This window comes from Dipodomys spectabilis, unplaced genomic scaffold, assembly GCF_019054845.1.
Source record: "Dipodomys spectabilis isolate Male_0828 unplaced genomic scaffold, ASM1905484v1 ptg000157l, whole genome shotgun sequence".
NCBI lineage: Eukaryota > Metazoa > Chordata > Mammalia > Rodentia > Heteromyidae > Dipodomys > Dipodomys spectabilis.
Window position 1 is genome coordinate 20,066,557 of NW_024870834.1, and position 26,180 is coordinate 20,092,736.

Below are 26,180 nucleotides of genomic sequence, written 5' to 3' on the forward strand. Positions count from 1 at the left end.
AGTCAGAAGTAGCGCTGTGGCTCAAGTGGTAGAGTGCTAGCCTTGAGTTCAGGCCCCACGACCAAAAAAAAAAAAAAATATGTACTACTTTAGAAAAAGCATTTAAAAAAGCAAAAATCTAAAAAGTACAAAACAAAGAATATTTTGAATTAAAGTGAGTACTGTACTTAAATCATTTAGATATTATGAATAATAACTTGAAAAAAAATTCCTTTTTTTTTAAGGACTACTCATCCTGGAAAGTCAGGATGCAATTAAATTTAATATAAGCAGATTAGGTTAATGCAAATGCATTACATTAAAAAATATTTTAAAGTGCTATATACTTAAACATACCAAAATCCTTGAAATGAAAGATTAATATTGCTATGAAATCTACATAATCCTCAGGATGGCAAATAATTGGTTAAATGTAATAGCTGAACCAGCAATCTTTACCCAGATTATGAACAATATAGATAACTTCATTTATACAATAAGTATTTAGTTGTGAACTTCCCATGTATTCATTATTGTGCTACACTAGTTGGTTTATTCAATGTGTGTGTGCATTTGTGTGTGTGTGTGTGCGCGCGTGCACCTGTGCGTGTGCACGCTTATTTATTTACATTGCTGGGGATTGAACCCAGGGCTTCAGATGTGAAAGGCAAGTGGTGAGTCACTGAACTATGTCCTGAAATGTATTTACTGAACACAATACAGGACTGAGAGTTATGAATTGTTTTTGCACTCATGACATTTTTGGTGTCTATGAAACCAGGCTGACCGCTAACTGATCTGAACACATTCTTACATTCTTAATATATTTATGAGGCAAAGTTCTTATTTGTTTTAATAAATGCTATTGTTTCTTTGTGCTGGCTTCATATTATGTTTCTTATGTCTTATCCAAATCAAGTTGTATCCTGCTCTATATCCCACATTACATAAACTGCTAAGGTCCTGACTTATACTTAACATTCCAAATCATTCTTCTGTGCTCCTTTGCAATCAATCTCAGCATCACCCATGGCCCTGATCTACTTTGTTACTACAAGTTAGATTCATCTTTTCTAGAATTTTATATAATAAAATAATATAGCACATACTCTTCAGCAAAACATTTTGAATATTACTACATTTTATTGAATGTATCAGTACTTGGTTGCTTCTTAGCACATTCTATTGTCTTGTCGGATCTAATGCAACATATTTGATTATTCATTTATCTACTGATAGACTTTTGCGATGTTTTCAATTTATGATTATGTATCAAACTGCTATGAACATTTTATCTGTCTCTGTATAGGATTTTTCATAACGAGCAAAAAATATCACAAATAGAATTGTGTTATGTGGTTGTTTAAGTTTAAAAGAATTGTCAACCTTTTCATAAATAGCCTTCAATGTTTTAAATTCCTATCAGTAATCTGTTAGTTCCATTTGCCCCACATTCTCTCCAACACTTGCTATTGATCATCCTCAATTTTTGCTCTTTTAATGGGTATATATTTACTTAGCAGTATCACACTGTGATTTTAATTTGCAAGTATTATTTCACTGATGGTTAATAATGTTAAGGACATTTGTGTGTGTGTGTGTGTGTGTGTGTGTGTGTGTGTGTGTGTGTGTGTGTGTGTGGTGGTCGTGGGTCTTGAACTGTGGGCCACAGTACCAGTTCTGGACATTTTTACATGCCCATTGACCATTTATTTCTCATGTGATGTGTCAGTTCAAATATTTTATCCCTTTGAAAACTATCTTCAGCAAGGTATCATGGGCACTGGGAAGTTGGTTCGGTGGTAGAGTGCTTGCCTTGCATGCATGAGGTCCTGGGTTTGATTCCGAAGCACCACATAAGCAGAAAAAACCGAAAGTGGTACTGTGGCTCAAGTGGTAGAGCGCTAGCTTTGAGCTGAAGAGCTGAGGGACAGCGCCCAGGCCCAGAGTTCAGGTACCATGACGAAAGAAAGAAAAGGGGGGGGAGGAAGGAAGGAAGGAAGGAAGGAAGGAAGGAAGGAAGGAAGGAAGGAAGGAAGGAAGGAAGGAAGGAAGGAAGGAAGGAAGGAAGGAAGGAAGGAAGGAAGGAAGGAAGGAAGGAAGGAAGGAAAGAGAGAGACAGGCAGACAGACAGACTTCGTTGCTCTTTTAGAGGCTGGCAAGGTGGCTCAATGGTAGAGCCACCATGCATGCTTGAGGCCCTGGGTTCAAGCCCTCAGCACCACATTAAGCAGAAAAAGTCGGAAGCAGCGCTGTGGCTCAAGTGGTAGAGCTTCAGCCTTGAGCTGAAGAGCTGAGGGACAGCGCCCAGGCCCAAAGTTCAGGCCCCACATCATTAAGGTATGTCTCCAGCTATGCTTTCTATTGGCCTTTTTTTTTTTTTTTAGATAAAGTCTGGTTTCTTGCCCAGAGGGATTCCTAAACCATCAGCTGCCTATATTAGGCTTCTCATCATGGATGGGATGACAGATGAGCTCCACTGCATCTGGCTTCCCTCCACTGAGGAGTCTTGTGGACTTTTCTGGAACAGAGATCCCCTTATCTAGCTTAGAATGACAGGCATGATAAACTTTTCTGCCCAGGCTGCTTCCAAACTGTGATTCTCCCAATCTTTCAGCCTCTTGAGTAATTAGGATTACAGGTGAGAGTCATTGGCACCTAGCTCTAAGAGGGTTGGTTTTTTTGTTTTTGTCATGTATTCTAGATATAGTCTATATCAGGCACAGTTTGGTTCTTGTTATTTGTAGTACTTATGGTCTATAAAAATATCTTATTTAGTATATATTGTTGGTTCATTAACATTAAACTCAACAAATAGCACTATAACTCATGCCTGGATGAAGCCTATCTAAAACATTTATTTTCTCCATAAAGTATATCATATCATAGCCTTTTGCACTTAGGAACAGAGTACAGAACCTCAGCATTATGCTTTGGGAGCCATTCTAAACAGCAAAACCACCAATAAAAGGAGCAACAATATGTTTAACAAATAGTACCATAGAAGTCACAGTAGGATAGTTGTTTTCTGTATGAGCGCTAAAACAAGAGAGCAGAATACTGCATCAGTTAATTTCACCTGGGAGCATTTATGTTGGGTCATTAAATGTTTATGACATCATTTGAATGTCCACCAATGGTTGTAAAGGCACTATGAATGTTGGTTTTGGGGTAATAAATATCAAGTAGGCAAATCTGCAAGTTCAGAACCTATTAATAAAATTTAACTACACATATATTACAGGTATTTTTTCCTAGGTTGTGATATCTTTTCTTTTTTTTTTGGCCAGTCCTGGGGCTTGAACTCACGAGCCTGGGCATTGTCCCCGAGCTTCTTTTGCTCAAAGCTAGCACTCCACCACTTAAGCCACAGCGTCACTTCCTGTTTTTCCTGTTTATGTGGTACTGAGGAATCAAACCCAGGGTTTCATGCAAGCTAGGCAAGCCATCTTCCCAGACTGGTCTTTTCATTTGCTTAACAGTGTTTTCAAAAGAGCAGAAGCTTTACATTCTGAAGTATAATTTATTATGTTTTTCTTTTACGCTTCATCCTAGCTGAGAAGCCTATGGCTATCCTAAGGGTGCAGAGATTTTTCTATAAGGCTTTCTATAATAAGAGGTTTTCTTTTGTTTGTTTTTTGTTTTTGGCTAGTTGTGGGGCTTGAACTCAGGGCCTGTGTGCTGTCCTTGAGCTCTTTTAGTTAAGGCTAATTAAGGCTAGCACTCTACCACTTTAAGCCACAGCCCCACTTCCAGTTTTTGAGTGGTTAACTGGAGATAAGATTCTCATGGGGACTTTTCTGCCTGTACTGGCTTTGAACTGCAATCCTCAGATCTTAGCCTCCTGAGTAGGATTACAGGAGTCACTGCAGTGTACCTGGCTTAAGACATTCATCTTTTACATTTATATTCATGAATTTCTGAGTTACTTTTATGTTGTAATATATGAATCCAAGGTTTATGTCTTCCTCCCAGATAATTCAGTTGTTTCAGTGCTAAAATACTAGAACATCCTTGAATTATTTTGGCTTTCTTTTTTTTTTTTTTGCTAAAATACAAAACAACAATAATGGACTGTCTATATACAAGTCTATTTCTGGACTCTTTATTTTGTTCTGTTTATTCCATCAAAAACAATATTCTCTCAATAAGGGTAGGTTTACTGTAAGTCTTGAAATCAAGATTATGTAAGTCCTCCAATATTTTGCTCTTTTTCACTATTGCTCAAGTTTCTCAAGAAAGTCTACTAGGACTTTGACTAGAATTGCATTGAATATAGAGATCAATCCAGGGAGAAAATGTGAGCAATATTTGGCCATCATCCATAAACATGGTATATATCTGCTGCTACTTAGAGCTTCCATTTTTCTTGGCAATTCTTTATAGGTTTCAATGTACATCTTACATATACTTAATTTATTCCTAAGAATTTTATGGTTATGTTATTACTAATTATAGTGCTTTAAAAAATCTCTTACCAATTTTTTGTTTCTAATATGTAAAACTTCATCTTGACTCTTAGGTTTGTGCTATTTGAGAAATCTATGACTATCCAATAGGCTGTCTCCTTCCTTTCTTTTTTTGAGAAATGTTCTCAATATGTAGCCTAGATTGGGCTGAATCTCAGACTCAGCCTCCTAAGTGCTGGAACTATAGTTGTGCACAACCAGATATTTCAGTATTTTAAGGTTTTATCCCATTATCTTTGGCTTGCATACTTTCTAACAGTAATCTGATTTACTTTGTTTTCCCTCATATGTTTTTTCCCCTTCGCTTGTGTTAAGATTTTCTCTTTCTCATCAGTTCACGACATTTTCATTATGAGGTATCTTTGTATCGCTTTCTTCAGATTTGGATATACTGGCCTTCTTTATCAGATTTGCACTATTTATTTCTTCATTTTTTGTGACTATAATATTCCATTGAGGCTTTGTTAATTTAGTTTTTAATATTATTTTTGGTGTTTCATTTTGGATGTTTGTTTATACAGTTTCTGCCCATCTAATTAATTCTTTTTTTTTTTTTTTTTTTCTGGAGGTCCGGTCATGGGGCCTGAACTCTGGGCCTGGGCGCTGTCCCTCAGCTCTTCAGCTCAAGACTATCGCTCTACCACTTGAGCCACAGCACCACTTCCGGCTTTATTTCTTTTTGCTTATGTGGTGCTGAGGAATCGAACCCAGGGCCTCAGGCATGCAAGGCAAGCGCTCTACTACTGAGCCAACTTCCCAGCCCCAAACTGTGTGTTGTTTTTTTTTTGTTTTTTTGTTTTTGTTGGTCATGGGGCTTGAACTCTGGGCTTAGGTGCTGTCCCTGTGCTCTTCAGCTCAAGGCGAGTGCTCTACTACTTGAGCTACAGCGCCATTTCCTCTAATTAATTCTTTTGTGGGTTGATCCTAGGGCTTGAACTTAGGGCCTGGTGCTATTCCTGAGCTTGTTGGCTCAATATTAATGCTTACCACTTGAGCCACAGCCCTACTTCCAGCTTTTTGGTGGTTAATTAGATAAGACTCTACAGACTCACAGACTTCCTGTCTGGGTTGGCTTCAAACTATGATCCTCAGATTTCAAACTCCAGAGGAGGTAGGATTATAGGTGTGAGTCACCTGCACCCCAGCCTAGTTAATTTTTTTTTTTAATTTTTCTTTTTTTGGGTCCGGTTGTGGGGCCTAAACTCTGGGCCTGGGCGCTGTCCCTCAGCTCTTCACCTCAAGGCTAGTGCTCTACACTTGAGCCACAGCGCCTCTTCCGGCTTTTTTCTTTTGGCTTATGTGGTGCTGAGGAAATGACACCCTAATTAATTTTTAAATTAAAGTTCTGGTTTGAACTTTTGTATACCAGTTAGATTTTAATGATTTGTATCAGAAAAAGTGATTTTTTTCAAAAACAAAAGCGATCAAAGATCAATCTTCATGCCGGGTGCTGGTGGCTCACACCTGTAATCCTAGATACTCAGAAGACTGAGATCTCAGGATCATAGTTCAAAGCCAGCCCAAGCAGGAAAGTCCTCGAGACTCTTATCTCCACTAGAAAACTGGAAGTGCCACTGTGGCTCAAGCGGTAGAGCGCTTGCCTTGAGCAGAAGAGCCCAGGGACAGCGCCCAAGCCCAGAGTTCAAACCCCATGACTGACATACATACATACATACATACATAAAGTCTTCATAAAAAGAAAACCAATTTTGGGGGGAAGAAAGGGGAGGATATAGTATGAGTTACTCAGCATTAAATATTTATTATGAAGCAACAGATTGACTAGAAAAATAGTAACTTTTCATTCAACCTTTTTTATTTTAACTAGAAAGAAAATGGAACATTAAAATCCTAAAGTAACCTCTAAGAGTTAAGGAAGATATTGTAGAGAGTTTACCAACAAATATTCTTGTTTTGTTTTAATGTTGGACATTTAGCACCCAAAACCAACCAGGTGGGAAAAAAAAAAAGATTGAGAATTTGTTTTTGTGTTTTGTTGGTCGTGGGCCTGAACTCTGGGCCTGGATGCTGTCCCTCAGCTCTTCAGCTCAAAGCTAGTGCCCTACCACTTGAGCTACAGAGCCACTTCTGGCTTTTTCTGCTTTATGTGGTGCTGAGGAATCGAACCCAGGGCCTCATGCATGCAAAGCAAGCACTCTACCACTGAGCCACCTTCCCAGCCATAGCTTGAGAATTTGTAGAAGATATACATCCTAATAGTGTGAAAAGGATCCATCTTAGTGGAATTGGGGTGAAAACCACTTAAGTTAGCAATGGTAATTGGCAGTTATTGCCATACTTTTCACAATAGAGCAGCAAGTTTTCTAATGTATGAAAGCCCCTGTGAAAAGCAAAAATGAATGTCAGACTAACATATATACACATATTGGGGCCATCTGTAAAAAATCGTTAAGAAAGCACAGGTGATAAGGATTTCAGAACTTTTGTCTGAGATAGGCAACAAAGCAAGATCCTCTTTCTCTCAAGAAACATTTAATTAAAAAAGTTACTTTCATGCAACAATGAGAAGTACAAGTTGTCATGTCCAAAACGAGCTTTACAACGTCGGTGGGGGGGGGGGGGGGGAGGGAAGGAGAAGGATTGGGATTGGGGGAGGGAGGGGGGAGACTGGGAAGGGATGTGAAGGGTAAACAAAGGAGGAGGCTGCAATGCTTGGTAAGAAATGTATGCATTATCCTGCCCATGTAATTGTAACCCCTCTGTACAGTATGTTCACAAATAAAATTAAATTAAATTAAAAAAAAAAAGTTACTTTCAAAGGGCTACAAAACCAGTGATTTGTTGGGTGCTGGTGGCTCATACCTGTAATCCTAACTACTCAGGAGGCTAAGTTATGAATACTGCAGTTCAAAGCCAGCCTGCGCAGGAAAGTCTGTAAGACTTATCTCCAATTAACCACCCCAAAAGTGGAAGTGAAGCTGTGGCTTGAAGTGGTAGAGCACTAGCCTTGAGCAAAAAAGAACTCAGGGACAGCACCCAGACCCTGAGTTCAAGCTCCATGACCAATAATGAACACACACACACACACACACACACACACACACACACACACACACACTTCCACGAAAGGTTTCTTGTTGTCCAATTCATTTAGGCTTCAGATTAAGCATTTCTATTTTATTCTGAAAAGGGTTTAAAAATTCATTAATTTTCCTATCAGAATCATTATTAACTCAAAGCAAGAACTACCAGCACAGCCAGGTGGCCCATGCCTGTAATCCCAGCTACTCAAGAGGCTGAGATCTGAGGATCACGGTTCAAAGCCAGCTGGGGCAGGAAAGTCTGTGAGACTCTTATCTCCAAGAAACCACTAGAAAACTGGAAGTGGTGCTGTGGCTCAAGTGGTGGAGCGCTTGCCTTGAGCTGAAGAGCTGAGGGATAGCACCCAGGCCCAGAGTTCAAGCCCACGACCAAAAAAAAAAAAACAAAAAAACAAATAACAACTACCAGCACTACTGCCCCATTAACAACTACTATAACAGAGAGGACTATTATGATTAGAAACAAACAGAACTTTAGGAAAAATGATACAATTCAATTCAAAGGCTTGATGTTTATTTGAAAATCAATTTGAGAACAATCTATTTGAATAGACTCCTTAATTCTTGAAAATCAGAAGAGTATGTTAGATTAAGTAATCTGTGCTCCTAATTCCTACGAAGAGGTTGATGAATTTCTCATTCATGAGAAATTTGGTACGTTTTTGTGGTAGTAGGGTTTGAACTCAGGGCTTTGAGCTTGCTAGACAACTGTTCTGCTTGAATCACATCTCTAGTTTTTTTCATGGTTATTTTTGAGACAAGTCTTGCTTTTTGCCTGGGCCAGTTCAGACTGTGATCTTCCTGTTTATGTGTCCTACTTTAGCTGGAATGACAGGCAACTATCATGCTTAGCTTTTTCTACTGAGACAGAGTCTCCTGTTTGTCTGGGTAGCCTAGAACTGTGATTCTTTCAGTATCAGCCTCTTATCTCACTGGGATGACATGTGCCACCATGCCTAGCTATTGGTTAAGATAGTTCTTTTGAACTATTTTTGCCCAGGCTGGCCTCAAACCATGATCCTCTTAATATCTGCCTCCTTACTAAATAATTGGGATTGTAGGTGTGAGCCACTAGTACCTAGCAAATTTGAATTTTTTTGAGGGCTCACTTAATTTCTAGACATTAGGAAAGTTCTTTAATGCCTTCTTTAAGTTCTTCTTTAATAAGTAAGTAAATATCTACTCCTCTAATTTCTCCCCATTATTCCTAACTCTGCCTTCTAGATCAGGACAGAGATTAATGTTGTGTTATAGTGAAGGCAGTCAAAATGAGATGCAACAAGCCTAGTCAAAAATGAGGTAAAAATAGGTGAAGTCAACAGCCATTCCCTGAACGCTCTAAGAGCAATTAACCAATCCCTTGTTATCCTTCTTGACACTAGAAGTCTGCTCAAATCCAAAAGGTTTATAAAAATGGTACAATTCTTCTTATGCTTACAGATAATCAGTATTTCTTCAGAGGAAATGCACAATAGCAGAAATAGCACGTGATTTGTACCACACATGGATGATTCATTAAACAGACAAGTGATGGCTCAACACTCTCTCCAGGAACATTTGTCACCTATGCCTTTATCCTTCAGGGATTTTACTTGAATGACATTTACTGTAGGATGATAATTAGTTTTTTTTTTTTTTCCTTTCCTTAAAAAAAAAAAAAAAGGAGAAGAAAGCAAGCACAGCAGGAGGCCGATGCTGGTCTCTTCCCCAGGAGAGACACTAGCCTGAGTGGTTTGGGGAATATATGCCTTGATCAGATTTGCACTATGACTCTTGAATGTATGCCCCATTCCAGTAACACCTGCTCTCCTGACAGGCCACCTGGGACTGGCAGAAAAAGGACCCATCAATTCGACTCTCCCCAGAGACGTCACCCAAGACCTAATATTAAATGTACAATTCAATGCTATGTTAAAAAAGAAAATACCATCCAAACAACATATCAGTTACCAAAGATCAATATTTAAAAGACTCTAATAATGGAAATCGTCATAGAAGTGCATTTTTTCCAAATAAATTGTAATCCAGTTAACTACCGTAAGTGATACATCAAGGCAGGGAAGATAGAAGAAGCACAATTTCTTAATCAAATTTGTTACTACATATTGTTAGTCAATTGCTATTTTCCATCATTGGATGGAAACACAGTTGCTTCTCATCTAGAAACTATGGATTTATTATTTGTATTATACAGAAATATATGAAAACATAAGCAATCACTTTGTTGCTGTGGTGGTGGTGGTGGTCACAGGGCTTGAACTCAGAGCCTAGGAGCTATCCCTGAGCTCTTTTGCTCAAGGTTAGCATTTTACTACATTGAGCCACAGTGCAACTTCCATTTTCTGGTAGTTAACTGGAGATAAGAATCTCACAGACTTTCCTGCTTCTGCTGGCTTTGAAACACAATCCTCAGATATCAGCCACCTGAATGGCTAGGATTACAGGCATAGCCACTAACTAGCCTCTGGATAGCAATCACATTTTAATTCAAAATAATTAGATTCCTTTTATATGAAGAGAAGTAAATATCCTTCCCTACCCACCCAAGGCTGGTCTTCTATCACTTGAGCCATACCTCTACTTCCTAGTTTTGACTTGTTTATATACATTTTGCCTATTTTGGTTTCTATTATCTTGCTAGCAAGCATTATTTAATCTGTCTTAAATGTTAGAACATACAGTCTCGGTCGTTATTACCAATTTCATTTATTTTAATAATTAATTAGAGGTGGTACTCAAGTGGTAGAATGTCTACCAATTAAGTGAAAGCCCTGAGTTTAAACCTGTTTTGAAAACAAAAAGTTGTATGTTTGCATATTGCAAACACTAAATAATTCTATAGTTATTAAGAAAAAAACATGGTTGCCATTAACTCTTTCCCAACGGCAACCACTTTTACCCTGGTCAGCTGATTTTATATTATCTTTATTTCTCTAAATAACTAAATAATATATCTGAATTAAAGTTTGGATTTTTGCAACTTAAGGCATCAGAAAGTGATGATTTAGCTCTTTTCTCTACCCACCCTCCTGCCTTACTTCCTCATAACACACATACAAGCACCCTACTGCTAGACTCAGTCATGTGTCATTCCATAATACACACACACATTCTGACAAATGTTTCATTAGAGATTTAGTCTTTGTATTAAAATCATAGTATCTCTACAACTCCAAAGGTATACAGATTGATTCATACCTAGGTTACATTAAACCATGTAACCAAAAGCTTGCTGCTTCTAGAACCATGAAGAATAAAATAACATGAATTGCATCATGCATGATGCAATCAAGAGACACAATAAACCCGAGATGTGAGAGTACTGCTGACATAACAGGGCATACTGTATTACAGTAAACTTTTAAATAAGTAGTACACCCTCAAATAATGATGAACAGTTTAGTAAATACATAAACTAGTAATAATCAGTTATTAAAGTGATCAAGTATTATGTACTGTACTTAACTGCAATGGAGGAAGTTTGTTTACAGCAACATTACCACATACACATGAGCAATGATGTTGCTATGAAGTTAGGATGGCTATAGAGTTGCTAGGAACAAGAATTTTTCATTAGAGTGTTATGTGACCACTGTTGTATATGTGGTATGTTATTGACTAAAGGTCATTATGCAGGTGGCCGTCCATAAACAGTAACTTCTTACAAACATCCACCTTCTACATTATTATTATTATTATTATTACTACCATGTAGTAAAATAAACTATGATTATATCTCCTTTCTGGCATTTTTGTTTTATTTTCCTGAAGTTTTTTTTGGTTTTCTTTGTAACATTTATCTATTTTTTTATTTTACTTTTAATTTTTTTAAATACAGGGCTTGAGCTCAGGGCCTGATGTTTGCTAAGCTGCCATTCTAACACGAGAGCACCTTTATTAGCCGTCTTTGTAGTATTTAATTAAACAACAACAACAAGAAATCTCTATCTGCCTACTGTCTAAATCTTTACAAGATACTGAGATACATCATACAATTCACCTTCTTCTTTCTGAAGACACAGTTTATTTCTCAAAGTTGACTTTTTCCATTGTTACTTTTAGCGGGGGTGCTGGTTCTGGGAATTGAACTCAGCTCTCGCTTGGCTTTTTTGCTCAAGGGTGCCCCTCTACCACTTGAGCCATAGCTAGATGTTTGCCGATTGGCCTCCTGAGTAGCTAGGGTTCCAGGCATGAGCCAACAGCACCTGGCTTGTTGCCTTCATTCTTTGACTATCGGGAGTTTTCCTCAACATTAGTAATTTTTTTAATGGTTGTTCATACACAGGGAAACAAAAGCCATTTAATAAATGTGTACATAAGCTATGTTCCCTACTCCCACCATCTTTTTGTTTTTGAGACAGCATTTCATGCTACCTTTTGCTAAGCTAGACTCCAATTCACGAGTGGTTGGGATTACAAGTGTGTACCATCATGCTAGGCTATTTTAAAAGTATTTTTTGTAGGGCTGGGAAGGTGGCTTAGTGGTAGCGAGCTTGCCTTGCATCCATGAGGCCCTGGGTTTGATTCCTCAGCACCACATGAGCAGAAAAAGCCGGAAGTGGTGCTGTGGCTCAAGTGGTAGAGCGCTAGCCTTGAGTTGAAGAGGTCAGGGACAGTGCTCAGGCCCAGAATTCAGGCCCCATGACCGACCCAAAAAAAAAAAAAAAATTGTAAGGCTTGGGATGGGAAGAAAAGCAAACATGTGCACCAAAACCATCATCTACCTGGATGAATGCTTTTCCCACACCTTACTCCCCTCCTATAATGGTTTTCTGTTTAGATCCATAATGTCAATTATACTTGTAGCAAGCAGGAGACAATTTGCTCTTGATAGCTTCTGAAAAAGTAGTCATGAGAAAAGCATGGGTAAAGACTTAACTGTTCTCTGCTGTGGAGCCTATGTTTCCATTTCTTGCTTTGTGACTATAAATAATTTCCTTATTCAGCAGGCATTTGCACACTACTGTTCTATTCTACACAAATGTAATGGAAAGCCTGGTCCCTAATTTTAAGTAAAGCATTCCTAACAACTATATGATCACAAGAAAGGTGCTAACGGAAGATAGGAATATTGGGAGAGTAACACTCCTTGAAAATTAAAGTGGTTAGAAGGCTAAGAGATTGCAAGAGCCATCTTTTATCCCCATTCATGCTTTGTGGTCTTCCAATTACCATCAGTTTTTTTAAAATTTGAAGTTTTGCTAAAGCCTGATATTGAATAACATTTATTTAAACTCGTTGAGAAAGTAGCCACACATATTTTAAGAGACATTCTTATCTAAGTCAATCAGTATCTCAGGAAGCATGCCTAAGTGGAAAGAGCCACTTAGCCAAATTCTTTCTTCTTTTCTTTTTTTTCCAGTCCTGGGCTTGAACTCAGCCTGGACATTGTCCCTGAACTTTTTTGCTCAAAGTTAGCACTCTACCACTTGAGCCACAGTGCCCACTTCCTGCCTTTTGTGTTTATGTGGTACTGAGGAATGGAACCAAGGGCTTCATGCATACTAGGTAAGCACTCTACCACTGAGCCACATTTCCATCCACCAATCAAGTTTTCTTAAATCTCTGGTCCTAGAGCTGGACCTGTCAGCAAGCTACATTTTTTTTTGCTAGCTGGCGCCATGTTAAGCTTTGCCAATAGAGGGCACTGGAGGGAGATGTTCAGGCCGAAGTAAGAAGGCACTTTTCCTTCTGGCACTGTGTGGTTTTTCTGTGGGGTGAGAAGCAGGATGGCATGTAAGGTTCTAGCAGTGATCATCTTGGTAATGGTGCACTCACAGTTTAGTGATGGGGCTCCATGGGGTTAGGCTGCTCCTGCAACACACTACTGGAGACATCCTGGAAATGGACAATACATTTATGCCCACAACAGAATATCTTCTGCACAGATAAGCAGAATCTTGTGGAGACTTCTCCACTAAACCTTAGACTCTTCTTTCACACCTTTCAACCTGTTCAAATTACTCCTGACTGGGTCCCAGAGGATACAATCACCCAGAGGATACAAACACAACACAGTGTGATACCAATTAAAGTCAACCCTCAAATCTTAGTGCTGAAGTATGAATTCTAACAATTTCTGTTATAAATCTACAGAAATTCCCTAATAATCTTTCTTCTTCTTCTTTTCTTTATGGGTTGGTCCTGGGGCATGGATTCTGTCCCTGAGCTTTTTTGCTCATGGCTAGTATTCTACCACTTGAGCCACAATTCCACTTCCAGATTTTTGCTGGTTAAAGAGAGTCTCCGATTTCTCAGTACCACATGCACAGACAAAACCGGAAGTGGCACTGTGGCTCAAGTAATAGAGTGCTAGCCTTGAGCAAAAAGAAGCACAGGGGCAGCGCCCAGCCCAGGCGCTGAGTTCATGCCCCAGGACTGTCGCGCGCGCGCGCGCGCGCGCGCACACACACGCACACACACACACACGCACACACACACGCACGCACACACACACGCACGCGCACACACACACACACGCACACACACACACACACACACACACACACACACACACACACACACACACACACACACACCAGCCGGCTAAGTAGCTAGGATTATAGGTGTGCGTCACTGGTACCTGGCCCTAACATTCACTTTTTATTACCTTTAAGTAGTTTTACAGGAAGTTTCAATTCAGCAAATGAGTAATTAAATAAAATACATCTTGATCAATGTCACCACTACTATCTTTCTCCCTCAACTTTCTCAACCTTACTCAATATCCTCAAGTTATGTGGTTCTATTTTCATATATATACATTGAATAACTGCATTTGTCCACCCTTCCTCTCTCCACCTATCTCCCCCCACCATAACCCTCCACATTTCAGCTTCTTGATATACATTTTGTTAAACTGATTGACTACCATTCATTTTGAATAAGAAAATTATTAGCACAAGATTTTCCCAAACCATGAGTACTAACCACTGGAGAACAAGACTGTGTCAGAAAACTTCTGTATTTTGTTGTGATAAAATTATAATATTAGTGGCTGACAAGGACCCAATAGATGAAACAGCTTGATTTTAAGGAAGTATTTAATACTCCTTCTCCTGGCATCTTCCTTGCAAAATTAATTAAAACTAGTCAGGATATATGAGTCTCATGAATTGAGAAGTGGCCTCAAGACTGCAAGGAGTGATTATAAACTGTGTTAAATCACACTGAGCAGTGTCTGGTAGACCGTCCAGAGAGTATTAGATAGGTTATAATCCAGTATTTCCATTAGTGCTTGGGAAAGTAAAGAGTAAGTTAATTAATGTTGACATGAACTAGAAAGGGTTTATGAAAAACAATATTGCCTAGTGTATAAAAGATTTAGAAAAGTGAAAAAGATATTTAAAAAGGTTTCAAAAGTTGAGCCCCTTCCCTTTCCTATAAAAAAATACAGAAACAGTTCTTACCTAGAGATTTCAAAATGTCCAAATGAAAATGGAAACTATATAGCTTCTTTTAGTTTACAGAAATTATAAACTCACAGAGAGATGGTATTTAGGTCCATAAACAATTCTGTTCATGGCTATTCCATGTACTGAGTTAATACCAGCATTTATTTCCTTCTTTTATTATTATTTTTATCCACAATTTTTTGGGGGGTCCGGTCGTGGGGCTTGTACTCTAGGACTGGGCGCTGTCCCTCAGCTCTTCAGCTCAAGGCTAACGCTCTACCACTTGAGCCACAGCCCCACTTCCGGCTTTTTTCTTTTTGCTTATGTGGTGCTGAGGAATCGAACCCAGGGCCTCAGGCATGCAAGGCAAGCGCTCTACCACTGAGCCACCTTCCCAGCCCTATTATTATTATTATTATTTTATTTTTTTTTTGGGTCCGGTCGTGGGGCCTGAACTCTGGGCCTGGGCGCTGTCCCTCAGCTCTTCAGCTCAAGGCTAGTGCTCTACCACTTGAGCCACAGCGCCACTTCCGGCTTTTTTCTTTTTGCTTATGTGGTGCTGAGGAATCGAACCCAGGGCCTCGAGCATGCAAGGCAAGCGCTCTACCACTGAGCCACCTTCCCAGCCCCCTATTATTATTTTTAAACAATGTTTTACTACTTTTGTTCAAGCTGGCCTTGAACCCACAATCCTCCTGCTTCTGCCTCTTTGGTGATAAGATTACAGGTATGTACCACCATATTCAGCCAACATTTCCTTTTCATGTGGACTCATACATTTACCAATCAATACCTTTGTGTAGAGACAAAAGAAAAGCAAAAGAAGCAGTAGCACCAGCAGCCAAATCTATCTTTTTGGTAAAGGTATTACTTAGGCTGACAGAACCCAAAGACTAGCCTTTTTCCTCCTCTCCTGCAATTTCATAGTGTCATACTGACATTTCAGAGGAGAGCAAAGGAGACACTATTCTAACCAGTAACTTCAATACAGGGCTAGGTAAGGGGAAGTAGATGGTGATGGTATAGCATATATACTAAGCATGGGATGGGAGAGAGGCAGGAATGACCTAATAAGAGTCAGCTATGGCCTTTCACAGGCATAGACATTCAAACTGGGAGTTGCTCTAGTCCAAGTTTGTGGGAATGAATTCCCTTCCTATCTCAGGATAGTAAGGACAGCAGAATCTGGAGGTGCCATGATGTGAAAAACTAAGAGTTACGTTTGCAACTGAACATACTAAAGTTGGCACAGCAGAAAGGCTGAGAACTTACAGTGATCTACAATGTAACACTGCATCACTGGGTTAACAAATACTGAAAATGAATTGTTTCTGGACTTGTTACATGGGACATCTTTCCCATTAAGCCCTATTGAGCTTTTTTTTGTAATTTACAGACAAATGTACCTTAACTGATATAAACCGTGTTAATTTGCTAGGGTTACCACAACAAACTTCCATAAACTGACTAGCTTAAGTAAGAGAATTCTATTTTCTCACAGTTTTGGAGGCTAGAAGTCCAAGATCAAGACATCAGCAGGGCTGGCTCCTTCCAAGGGTATAAAGATTTCACTGTTCTGGGCTGGGAAGGTGGCTCAGTGGTAGAGCGCTTGCCTTGCATGCCTGAGGCCCTGGGTTCGATTCCTCAGTACCACATAAGCAAAAAGAAAAAAGCCGGAAGTGGCGCTGTGGCTCAAGTGGTAGAGCGCTAGCCTTGAGCTGAAGAGCTGAGGGACAGCGCCTAGGCCCAGAGTTCAGGCCCCACGACCGGACCAAAAAAAGATTTCACTGTTCTAAATCTCTCTCCTCAACTTATATATAGTCCCATATGTCTTCACATTGTCCTCTCTTTATGCTTGCCTGTGTCTACATTTTTCCTTTATATAAATGGCTACAGTCATTGGATTAGGACTATTTTAATCTAATTATCTTTTTTTTTTTTTTGGTCATGGGGCTTGAACTCTGGGCCTGGGCACTGCTCCTGAGCTCTTCAGCTCAAGGCTAGCACGCTACCACTTGAGCCACAGCGGCATTTCTGGTTTTCTAGTGGTTTATTGGAGGTAAAAAATCTCACGGACTTTCTTACCAAGCTGGCTTTGAACCGCAATCCTCATATCTCAGCCTCTTGAGTAGCTAGGATTACAGGCGTGAGCCACCGGTGCCCTGTTCTAATTATCTTTTTTTTTTTTTTGGGTCCGGTTGTGGGGCCTGAACTCTGGGCCTGGGCGCTGTCCCTCAGCTCTTCAGCTCAAGGCTAGTGCTCTACCACTTGAGCCACAGCGCCACTTCCGGCTTTTTTCTTTTTGCTTATGTGGTGCTGAGGAATCGAACCCAGGGCCTCATGCATGCAAGGCAAGCGCTTTACCATTGAGCCACCTTCCCAGCCCTGCTCTAATTATCTTTATAAAGACTATTTCCAAATAAAGTTGCTTTCTGAGGTAACAGAGGTTAGTTAGGACTCCATTACATCTTTTCTGGAGAATAGAACTCAACCCATAATAGTGCTCTTTTAAAAAAATCTTAGGCTCAGAATGTGGTTTTGTGGTAGTATGCTTGCCTAGCACACATAAAGCCCTAGGTTTGATTCCTTAGTACCATGTAAACAGAAAAAGCCAGAAGTGGTGCTGTGACTCTCAAGTGGTAGAGTGCTTGCCTTGAGCTGAAGAACTCAGGGATAGCACCCAGGCCCCAAGTTCAAGCCCCAGGACCAGACCGAAAGAAGAAAAAAGGATACAGCTCCCATGCCCTCAAATTTGCCTTCTAACATTTTGTCCATAGTTCCATTTCTGGCTTTTTGGTAGTTAATTGTAGAAAAGAGTTTCAAAGACTTTCTTGTCCTACTTGGTTTGGAACCATTATCCTCAGATCCCAGCCTCCTGAGTAGCTATGATTACAGACATGAGCCACTGTGTTAGGTTTTTACAAAGTAGGCAAAAGTTATCTTACTGAATAAAAGCTACACTAAAATCACCAGAAAGCATTAGAGGAGGGGAGTTACCAAGACAATCTTCTTTTAAAGATCACTAAAAAATGAAGAGATTAATTGGAGTGAGTTTTCATGGGGTGGGATGAGGATGTCAGTCATGGGGCATAAACTCAGAGGGCCTGGGTGCTGTCCCTGATCTCTTTTGCTCAAGGCTAGTGCTCTATCACTTTGAGCCACAGCGACACTTCAGTTTTCTGGTGGTTGATTGGAGGTAAGAGTCGCATGGACTTTCTTGCCCCAGCTGGCTTCAAACTGTGATCCTCAGCTCTCAGACTTCTGAGTAGTTAGGATTACAAGTGTGAGCCACCAGCATTTGACTAAGTGAGAATTTTAATATCAGAATTTTTGTACTAAAATTAGTGAAGTGATAATCTATACTGAATTTTATTAATGAAAAGAATAAAATACTTTTTAGATAATTCATTGATGTTAAATAAGGCTTTAAAAACATGTAATTATGGGGCTGGGAAGGTGGCTCAGTGGTAGAGTGCTTGCCTTGCCAGTGGTAGAGTGCTTGCCTTGCATGCCTGAGGCCCTGGGTTCGATTCCTCAGCACCACATAAGCAAAAAGAAAAAAGCCAGAAGTGGTGCTGTGGCTCAAGTGGTAGAGCACTAGCCTTGAGCTGAAGAGCCCACAGTGCCCAGGCCCAGAGTTCAGGCCCCATGACCAGACCCCCCAAAAAAACAAAAACATGAAATTATAATAATTGGGATCCAATCACTAGGAATTTTTTAAAACTGGTTCTGAGGCTTGAACTTAGAACCTTGTGCTCTTGTGCTCATAGCTGGCACTCTACCACTTGAACTACATAATCACTTCTGGCATTCTGTTGGTTATTTGGAGATTAGAGTCTCAGATTTGTCTGCCTGGGCTAGTTTCAAATTGGGATCCTCAGATCTCAGCTCCCTAGTGGCTAGAATTACAGGAATGAGTCCGTAATACAAGCTGGAATACAGACACTTTAAATGCTTTGTTTCCTAGATGCCAGCAAACCTATGTCCTTGGTAAGGTTTGAAGGGCTTCCAAGACCCAGGAGAATGAGTGGAAGCAGAGATTTAGGAAGAAAACTATAACCATCTGGATACATCAAAGTAATTTTGCAACATGACAAGGATTAAAAGACTGAAATTTTGTGTTATTTGGCTCTGAGAAATGGCATTCAAAATTATTAAGGGCCATTTATGAACTGTGGTAATCATGTTAAGTAAACTTGATTTCTATAGAGAAAAAATAAGACAGTACAATTGTATGAAGGGCACACGTACATTTTTCTTCTTGTCATTGTATAAGTTAAATTATAAAGAGAATGTTCTAAGAACAAATCATGGAAAACTTGATCATCAAAACATCTCTGGAAGTTGAAACAGAATGAGGAACATCTGAAATACCATCTGGCAAATGATACACAAAGTTCTAATTACAAAGACCAAGAAGTTGTATAATTTTTCTTCCATGGTAAATCCTCACTCAAGGCCTCACACAGAGAGAGCTCACACTTCAGTGATGACAAAAATTGATTTGAAAGTGTCTCAAGGACAAGTAGAAGTTTTCAAAAAGAAGTTGAAGAGAAACACAAGACCAGTATTAAGAGGCTCCTTTTGTGAAGGTCTCATGAATTTAAATTTTATCTTGTATAATAGTCTGGGTACTGTCCCTCAGTTTTTTTACTCAAGAACAGCACTCTACCACTTGAGCCACAACTCCATTTTCAGCTTTTTAGTGCTTAACTGGAGGTAAGAATAACATTTCTCTGCCTGAACTGACTTCAAATTATAATCCTCAGATCTCAGCCTCCTGAGAAGCTAGGATTACAGCTGTGAACCACCAACACCTAGTTTACAAAGAACTTTTATAAGCAGGATCACATGATTAATAGGGAATTTTTTTTGGGGGGGAGAGGGAAGTTGTAGGGCTTGAATTCAGGGCCTAGGCATTGTCCTAAGCAGGATCACATGATTAATAGAGAATTTTTTTTGCAGGGAGCGGGGGCGGGGAGAGGGAAGTTGTAGGGCTTGAATTCAGGGCCTAGGCATTGTCCCCAAGATTTTGTGTTCATGATTGGCACTCCACTTCTGGTTTTCTAGTGTTTAATTGGAGATGAGATTTTCCTGCCAACACTGGCTTCAAACTATGATCCTCAGATCTCAGTTTTCTGAGTAGCTAAGATTACAGGTATGAGTCATGAGGGCCAGTTTTTGTTTTAAATAAGTATCTCTGGTAGCAGAATAGTTATTGACTTTCTTCGCCACTAAGTCACTTAACCTTGTGCGTGCACGCACACGCACATGCACCAGTTCTGGAACTTGAACTCAGGATCTAGGTCCCGTCCCTGAGCTTCTTCCCTCTACCCACAAGGCTACCATTGAGTGCTCAAGAACAGCACTCTACCATTTGAGTCACAGCTCCACTTTCAGCTTTTTGGTGGTTAACTGGAGATAAGAATCTCACAGACTTTCTTGCCCAAGCTGACTTTGAATTGCAGTCCTCAAGATTTCAGCCTCTTGAGTAGCTAGGATGTAGGCAGGAGCCATGGTACCCTGTAACAACTTAATACTTATTACTAAATTGGTCAACTATAGATGACATATAAACAAATAGTTCAAATAGCAAATACTGAGAATTCACATAAAGTTAGCAAAAGTATTCAGGCTTGATATTTGTTTTTTGTTATTGCAAACAATGAGCTAAGTATGATCTATAACCAGATCACACCAATTCTTTCCCTACATTAATATGACTTTATGAGGCTTAAAATAGAAAGACAAAGCAAATCTGTAATCTTATCTAGAAAAAAATAAAGCCAAGTAAAATTGCATCTCAAAACATCAATGTTTATTTCAGTCTTTAGCTCTTTTTGTGCTCAGCTGTACAGTCTCCAATCATCCCTGAAATACAAGTGATTGGTCTCTTCTGGACCCACCAGTGAAGGGGAGGGAACATTTATCTGCCATCAATTCATGGGACACTAATCTCCTTCCCACTCCTCTGATTACAAGCAAGCAGGATGCTAGAGAAAAGGCTTCAACAGAAGCTTTAAAATAAATAAATAAACCTAGTCCTTTCTGCTCCAGGAATATAGAAAAGACTGGCACTAATACAGGAGAAAGTGATCTGTCTAAATAAAATCCAAAGGAAGAGCAGACCCCACTAGCTAACCTAGATTATTGCTAGCAAGATAGCATACTTGTTAAAAATGTATATTTTAATTTTCTGTATTGCAAAAGGCCCCAATTTGCCCAGGGATCTAGCTAAGCTGCCATTTTCTACTACGACAGAGTCTAATCTTTATTTAATGGATTTAGCATCTATCTTTACTAGAGTGGTCTCTAAGGAAAAGGGGAGGGGAGAATGAAGGGGCAGAGAAGAGACAATCTGATCCCCCTCCCCCTTTCATCCATCCAGCGCTCATGTTTGTGTTCAAAATTCAATTACCTCCTTATTGATACTTCACAGAGATATTTAAGCTGCAAACATGAAGCCCTGATTTCCCAAGGGGCCATGCCCCTCTCTATTTCACTGCTCTGCTTCCCCCAGGGTGAATTCCTGAGGCGTCCATATTAATAGGTAATCAGTCACAATTCATTTATTAAACAGCTAGCAAGGTTTATCAGCCTGCCCTGATTAGCCCGAAGAAACCACTGAATTCCTAATTTATTTATGGAAATGTAAGTGTCTTTTTAAATTCCATTCAGGAGATGCAAGGAGTGTTTTAGTTTAGCATACAGAAATCTAACAGGCAGCACATGCAGTAAGCAAGCTTTCCAGGAAGAGACACTGTCTGGCACTAGAAAGTAAAGAGCCAGGGACATACACTGCAGAGATTCTTGTGGCCACTGGATTTGGGTCCACATAATCCTTGGATTAGTACTTATTTGATTGCTTTCTGTTTATATAAAGAGTTGGAAATGTTGTCACTAGGCATCCATTACTAACCACTGTAACAAAAATCAATCTCAGGAATGCTGCTTTTGGATTGGCAGAAAAGTGGCCCTTAATGGAGTAGAATTGAGGACCTCAGTGATTTAAAAGACAATAATTCTTAGCAGAGTTAAAACCAACACCAGGGTGGAATACAAACCACTAAAATAATACTTTTAAGCATTTGTCTTAGAATAGTAACTAAACTAGACTCTGTTTTAATCTTACATTGCTTTAGACTATAGTAACAAACAGCTTTGTGTATAATTTCTACAATTCTCTTCAATTAACAATCCACCCCAAATTGTCCATTACTAATTAAAAGGCCAATATAGATTAAATAAAGCTCTTAGTAGTAACATTAAAACCCATCCTAATTGCCCCAATAGATGCAATTAGAAAAGTAATGTTTTAGAGGCATGAATAGATCATATCACCTAGACTCTTGTTTCTAATTGGAATTTAAACAGGCATTTTATAAAAAATGCTGAAGCATTGAGCCAGGTTCTGGTGGCCCATGCCTGTAATCCTAGCTACTCAGGGGCTGAGATCTGAGGATCATGGTTCAAAGCCAGCCATGGCAGAAAAAGTCTGTGGCACTGTGGTTCAAGTGGTAAAGCGCAAGCCTTGAGCACACACAAAGAGACTCAGGTTCAGGGCCCAGGCCCCAAGTTCAAGCCCCAGGGCTGGCAAAAAAATAAAACAAAACAAAAAAACCTGAAGTATTAAAATATGAAGAATATAATCAATATTTCAATGCCGACCAAGAACATGCTGTCAATGCTTCTCTTTGGTCATCCACTATCAGTATTTTCAAATCCCAATCTGATTTCCTATGGAGCCTCCAAACTCAGCCTAATGACTGCAGTGAAAGGCAAACCATAATCATGAAAAAAAATCAGACAATTCCCAATTGATTGAAGAACATTCTATCATATACTGACCAGTAGTCTTTAAAACTGTCAAGGTCTTCAAAAACAAGGAAAATCTGAGAAACTGTTAAAGAAATATGACTAGTGGTAATATGGAACTCTGGAAGAAACCTGAAATAGAAAAAGGACATTAAGAACACCTAAGTATGGGCTTTATTGGTTCATTAAGTGTAACAAATGTACCACATAATAATAATAATAATACTTCCCTTTACAGTTGTCTTGTATATCCAAAACTGAAATAAAATAACTTACAAAACAATTAGTGACTATTATGGACAAAAATCAGAAGGTGATCAAAGAATGACTAAATTATTTTTATGGACTTCCATGAGAAATTTTACTTCTTTTTTATTCCCTTGTGCCTGGGGCTTGAACTCAGAGCCTAGATGCTATCCCTAAGCTTCTCTGTTCAAGGCTAGTGCTCTATCACTTTGAATCACAGCTTCATTTCTTTTTTTTTTTTTTTTGGGTCCGGTCGTGGGGCCTGAACTCTGGGCCAGGGCGTTGTCCCTCAGCTCTTCAGCTCAAGGCTAGCGCTCTACCACTGGAGCCACAGCGTCACTTCCAGCTTTTTTTTTTTTGCTTATGTGGTGCTGAGGAATCGAACCCAGGGCCTCAGGCATGCAAGGCAAGCGCTCTACCACTGAGCCACCTTCCCAGCCCACAGCTTCATTTCTTATGTTTTGGAGATTAAGAGTTTCACAGAAGTTCCTGCCTGCGCTAGCTTCAAACAAGCGTCCTTAGATCTCTGCCTCCTGAGTAGCTAGGATTATAGGCATGAGCCACCAGCACCCAGCTGAGAAGATTTACTTTTGAAAAATTCTTATTGGAATACTGGAAGATAAACACATTTATAGAAAAAAATGTTGATTTTTTTATTTTTACCTACCAGAAATATAATAAATGTACTATATTATTGATGTATTTAGTTATCAATTCCAAATGTATTCTCTAAAAGTTACTATTGAATTTCAATGTCAACTCTAGTTACAATAAATGAGAGGTCATTCTAAAATATATATGAAAGGGGGGGAGAGGAGAAGGAAAAAGGAGGAGGAAGAAGAAGAGGAGGGAGAGAGGGAAGGGTAAAAGGAGGAAAGGGAAAGAGGGATAGAGGGAGTAAAGGAGGGATAAAGAACAAAGGAAGGAAGTCATGCCAGTTTGAATATTAAAACAAAATATAACAGAAAAGAGCATCTGTGAATAGGATCACAACATATTCTCAAACCAGATTGTCTCAATTCCTCTCCTTGAGTACTGTCAACAAATGATTTGCCTGGCTAAAGACAAAATATATTCTCAAATCAGAAGCATCAATTCCCTCCCACTCTTAAATTAGTAATTACATGCATTTGGTGTTCTGTTAATAATTTCAAAGTGAAACATAATAAATTATTCCTTTAAGACCTAATGTCCTCATTTTAAGTATCCAATACATGAAAAGTACTATATATGGCTTGGCTTCTAAAATGCTAGCTATGGAAAAGCCAAAACTCAAGCATATCATGGAAGATAGAACGATATATAATAAAATGCCTTAGATTTGATTCACCGCTCTTGGATGAGTCCAGAAATTTGCCAGCTATAAAATGAGGTCAATGGTCCAACCTACACATGGAGCTGTTGTAAGACTTTATAGACTATACACCAGAGATTCAGAATGATAGCTGATGAAGCTATGATAATCTATGGTTCTCAGCAAGTACCCTATAACTACAGGCAGAAAATTTGAAGAAATAATTAAATAGTACAAAGACAATATAAAATTAAATAAAAATGAAATATAGTCCATCAACACAATGCCTTATAATGTGCCCACAACAATTATTTCCCACTTATACTAAAAAAGAGAAAATTTTAGCACATTAAGTGATTTATTTACCAAAGGTCACTAGTTAATAAACAGCAAAGTCAAGACTTGAATGTAGTTCTGATTCCAACCAATGATAATTTGTGAAATGGTCCCATTCTGCATAATAAGTGCATTTTTGTTTTTTGACTAGCTGATAACTCTTGACTTCAATGGCATATTACTATGTCAAATTCCTTACAACAAGCTAGGTACTGGGTGCTCATGCCTGTAAACCTAGCTACAGGAAGCTGAAATCTCGAAGACCATGGTTCAAGGCCAACCCAGGCAGCAATGTTTACTAGATTCTACTGCCAAAATAACCAATATAAAAAGGAGGGCTGGAGATGTAGCTCAAGTGGTAGAGTTCTAGTCTGAGGCCTTGAGTTCAAAACCCAATCCCCCACACACATAAGAAATTCTTACAAATAAAATCCAACTTCAAACACCATTGTTCTCCTCTAGTATCATCATTTTAAGATAATTTTAATATTAAGAAAACTAAAATAGCACTCATTTGTGGTAAAGGAAAAAAAACCAGATCAGTCAACTTTAATTTTTCTTTAATTTCTGCTCAACTGCATTCTAATATCCTCATCAATAAATTTCACTGACATTTTTGTCCCAAGCAGTTAATCATGATTGCAGTCTTGACATATACATATTCCTAAACACAGGAAAAAATGACACAGCCCAAGTCCTCCCTAAATATTCTACCCCAAACACCCCCCACCAAGTAATACCATAAACAAACTTCTTATAGACTATCATGATAGGATTTTATGTGGAAAATGTGTTCTCTGTATTTGTGGCTTTTTACTTCTGTTGGTTTATTCACAATCCTAAGACAATGAACAATGAAGGTAGAAAATAGAAAAATGTTCTTTCTGATCTATTTAGCATTGACTCTTTTTCACTCCAACTGAAAAAAAAGTTGCCAAGAGTTACCCCTTATGTACCCACATTTTTAACTAGACACTTTAAAGGGGAACACTGCCATCTACTGAATCATATTCATCACCATCCTTTCTAGATCCCAGGCCAACTCAATTAATAATGATCTGGAGGAAAAAACTAATACTAAGGTGTCTATGTACAAAACAAAACTTTAAGGCGCAAAATATTGTGTATGTTAATAGCTACTAATGACAAAAACACTTCAGAAATTAATTTCTACTATTCTTTAGGCCCCAATTTTTGTTATTCATAACCCATTACATAAAGCTGGGTCAAAAAATGTTTTGAGAACTCACTGTGGGGTGGGTTTTCTAATCTTTAACATCCTCTTTTCTTAACTGGTTTGAAAAATACAGATACTTGAGAAACTTCTTCCAGGAGCTCCAAATAACAAACTAACATAGCTACACTTCAGCTGAAGAGCTGACTAGCTATTAGCTTCAAGACTGAATTTGTTTCAATTTTTATCTCAGCCACTAGAGAGAGAGAGAGAGAGAGAGAGAGAGTGTGTCGGTCATGGGGCTTGAAATCCGGGCTTGGGCGCTTTCCCTCAGCTCTTCAGCTCAAGGCGAGCACTCTACCACTTGAGCTACAGCACCACTTCTGGTTTTCTGGTGGTTTATTGGAGACA

At 39.1% G+C, this 26,180-nt stretch overlaps 1 protein-coding gene across 3 annotated transcripts in view; it reads right to left on the reverse strand.

Annotated features, from left to right (window-relative positions):
- Nucleotides 1–26,180, reverse strand: part of Lin52 (lin-52 DREAM MuvB core complex component) — a 103,779-nt gene that overhangs the window by 24,938 nt on the left and 52,661 nt on the right. The window contains exon 6 of one of the 3 annotated variants that reach the window (XM_042692749.1): nucleotides 22,780–22,851. The exons of the other annotated variants lie outside the window; for them this stretch is intronic. Coding sequence (XP_042548683.1) covers nucleotides 22,808–22,851 — 44 coding nt within the window. The 3' untranslated portion in view covers nucleotides 22,780–22,807. Of the gene's footprint in view, nucleotides 1–22,779; nucleotides 22,852–26,180 lie in introns of those variants that run through there. 3 annotated transcript variants of the gene reach the window in all.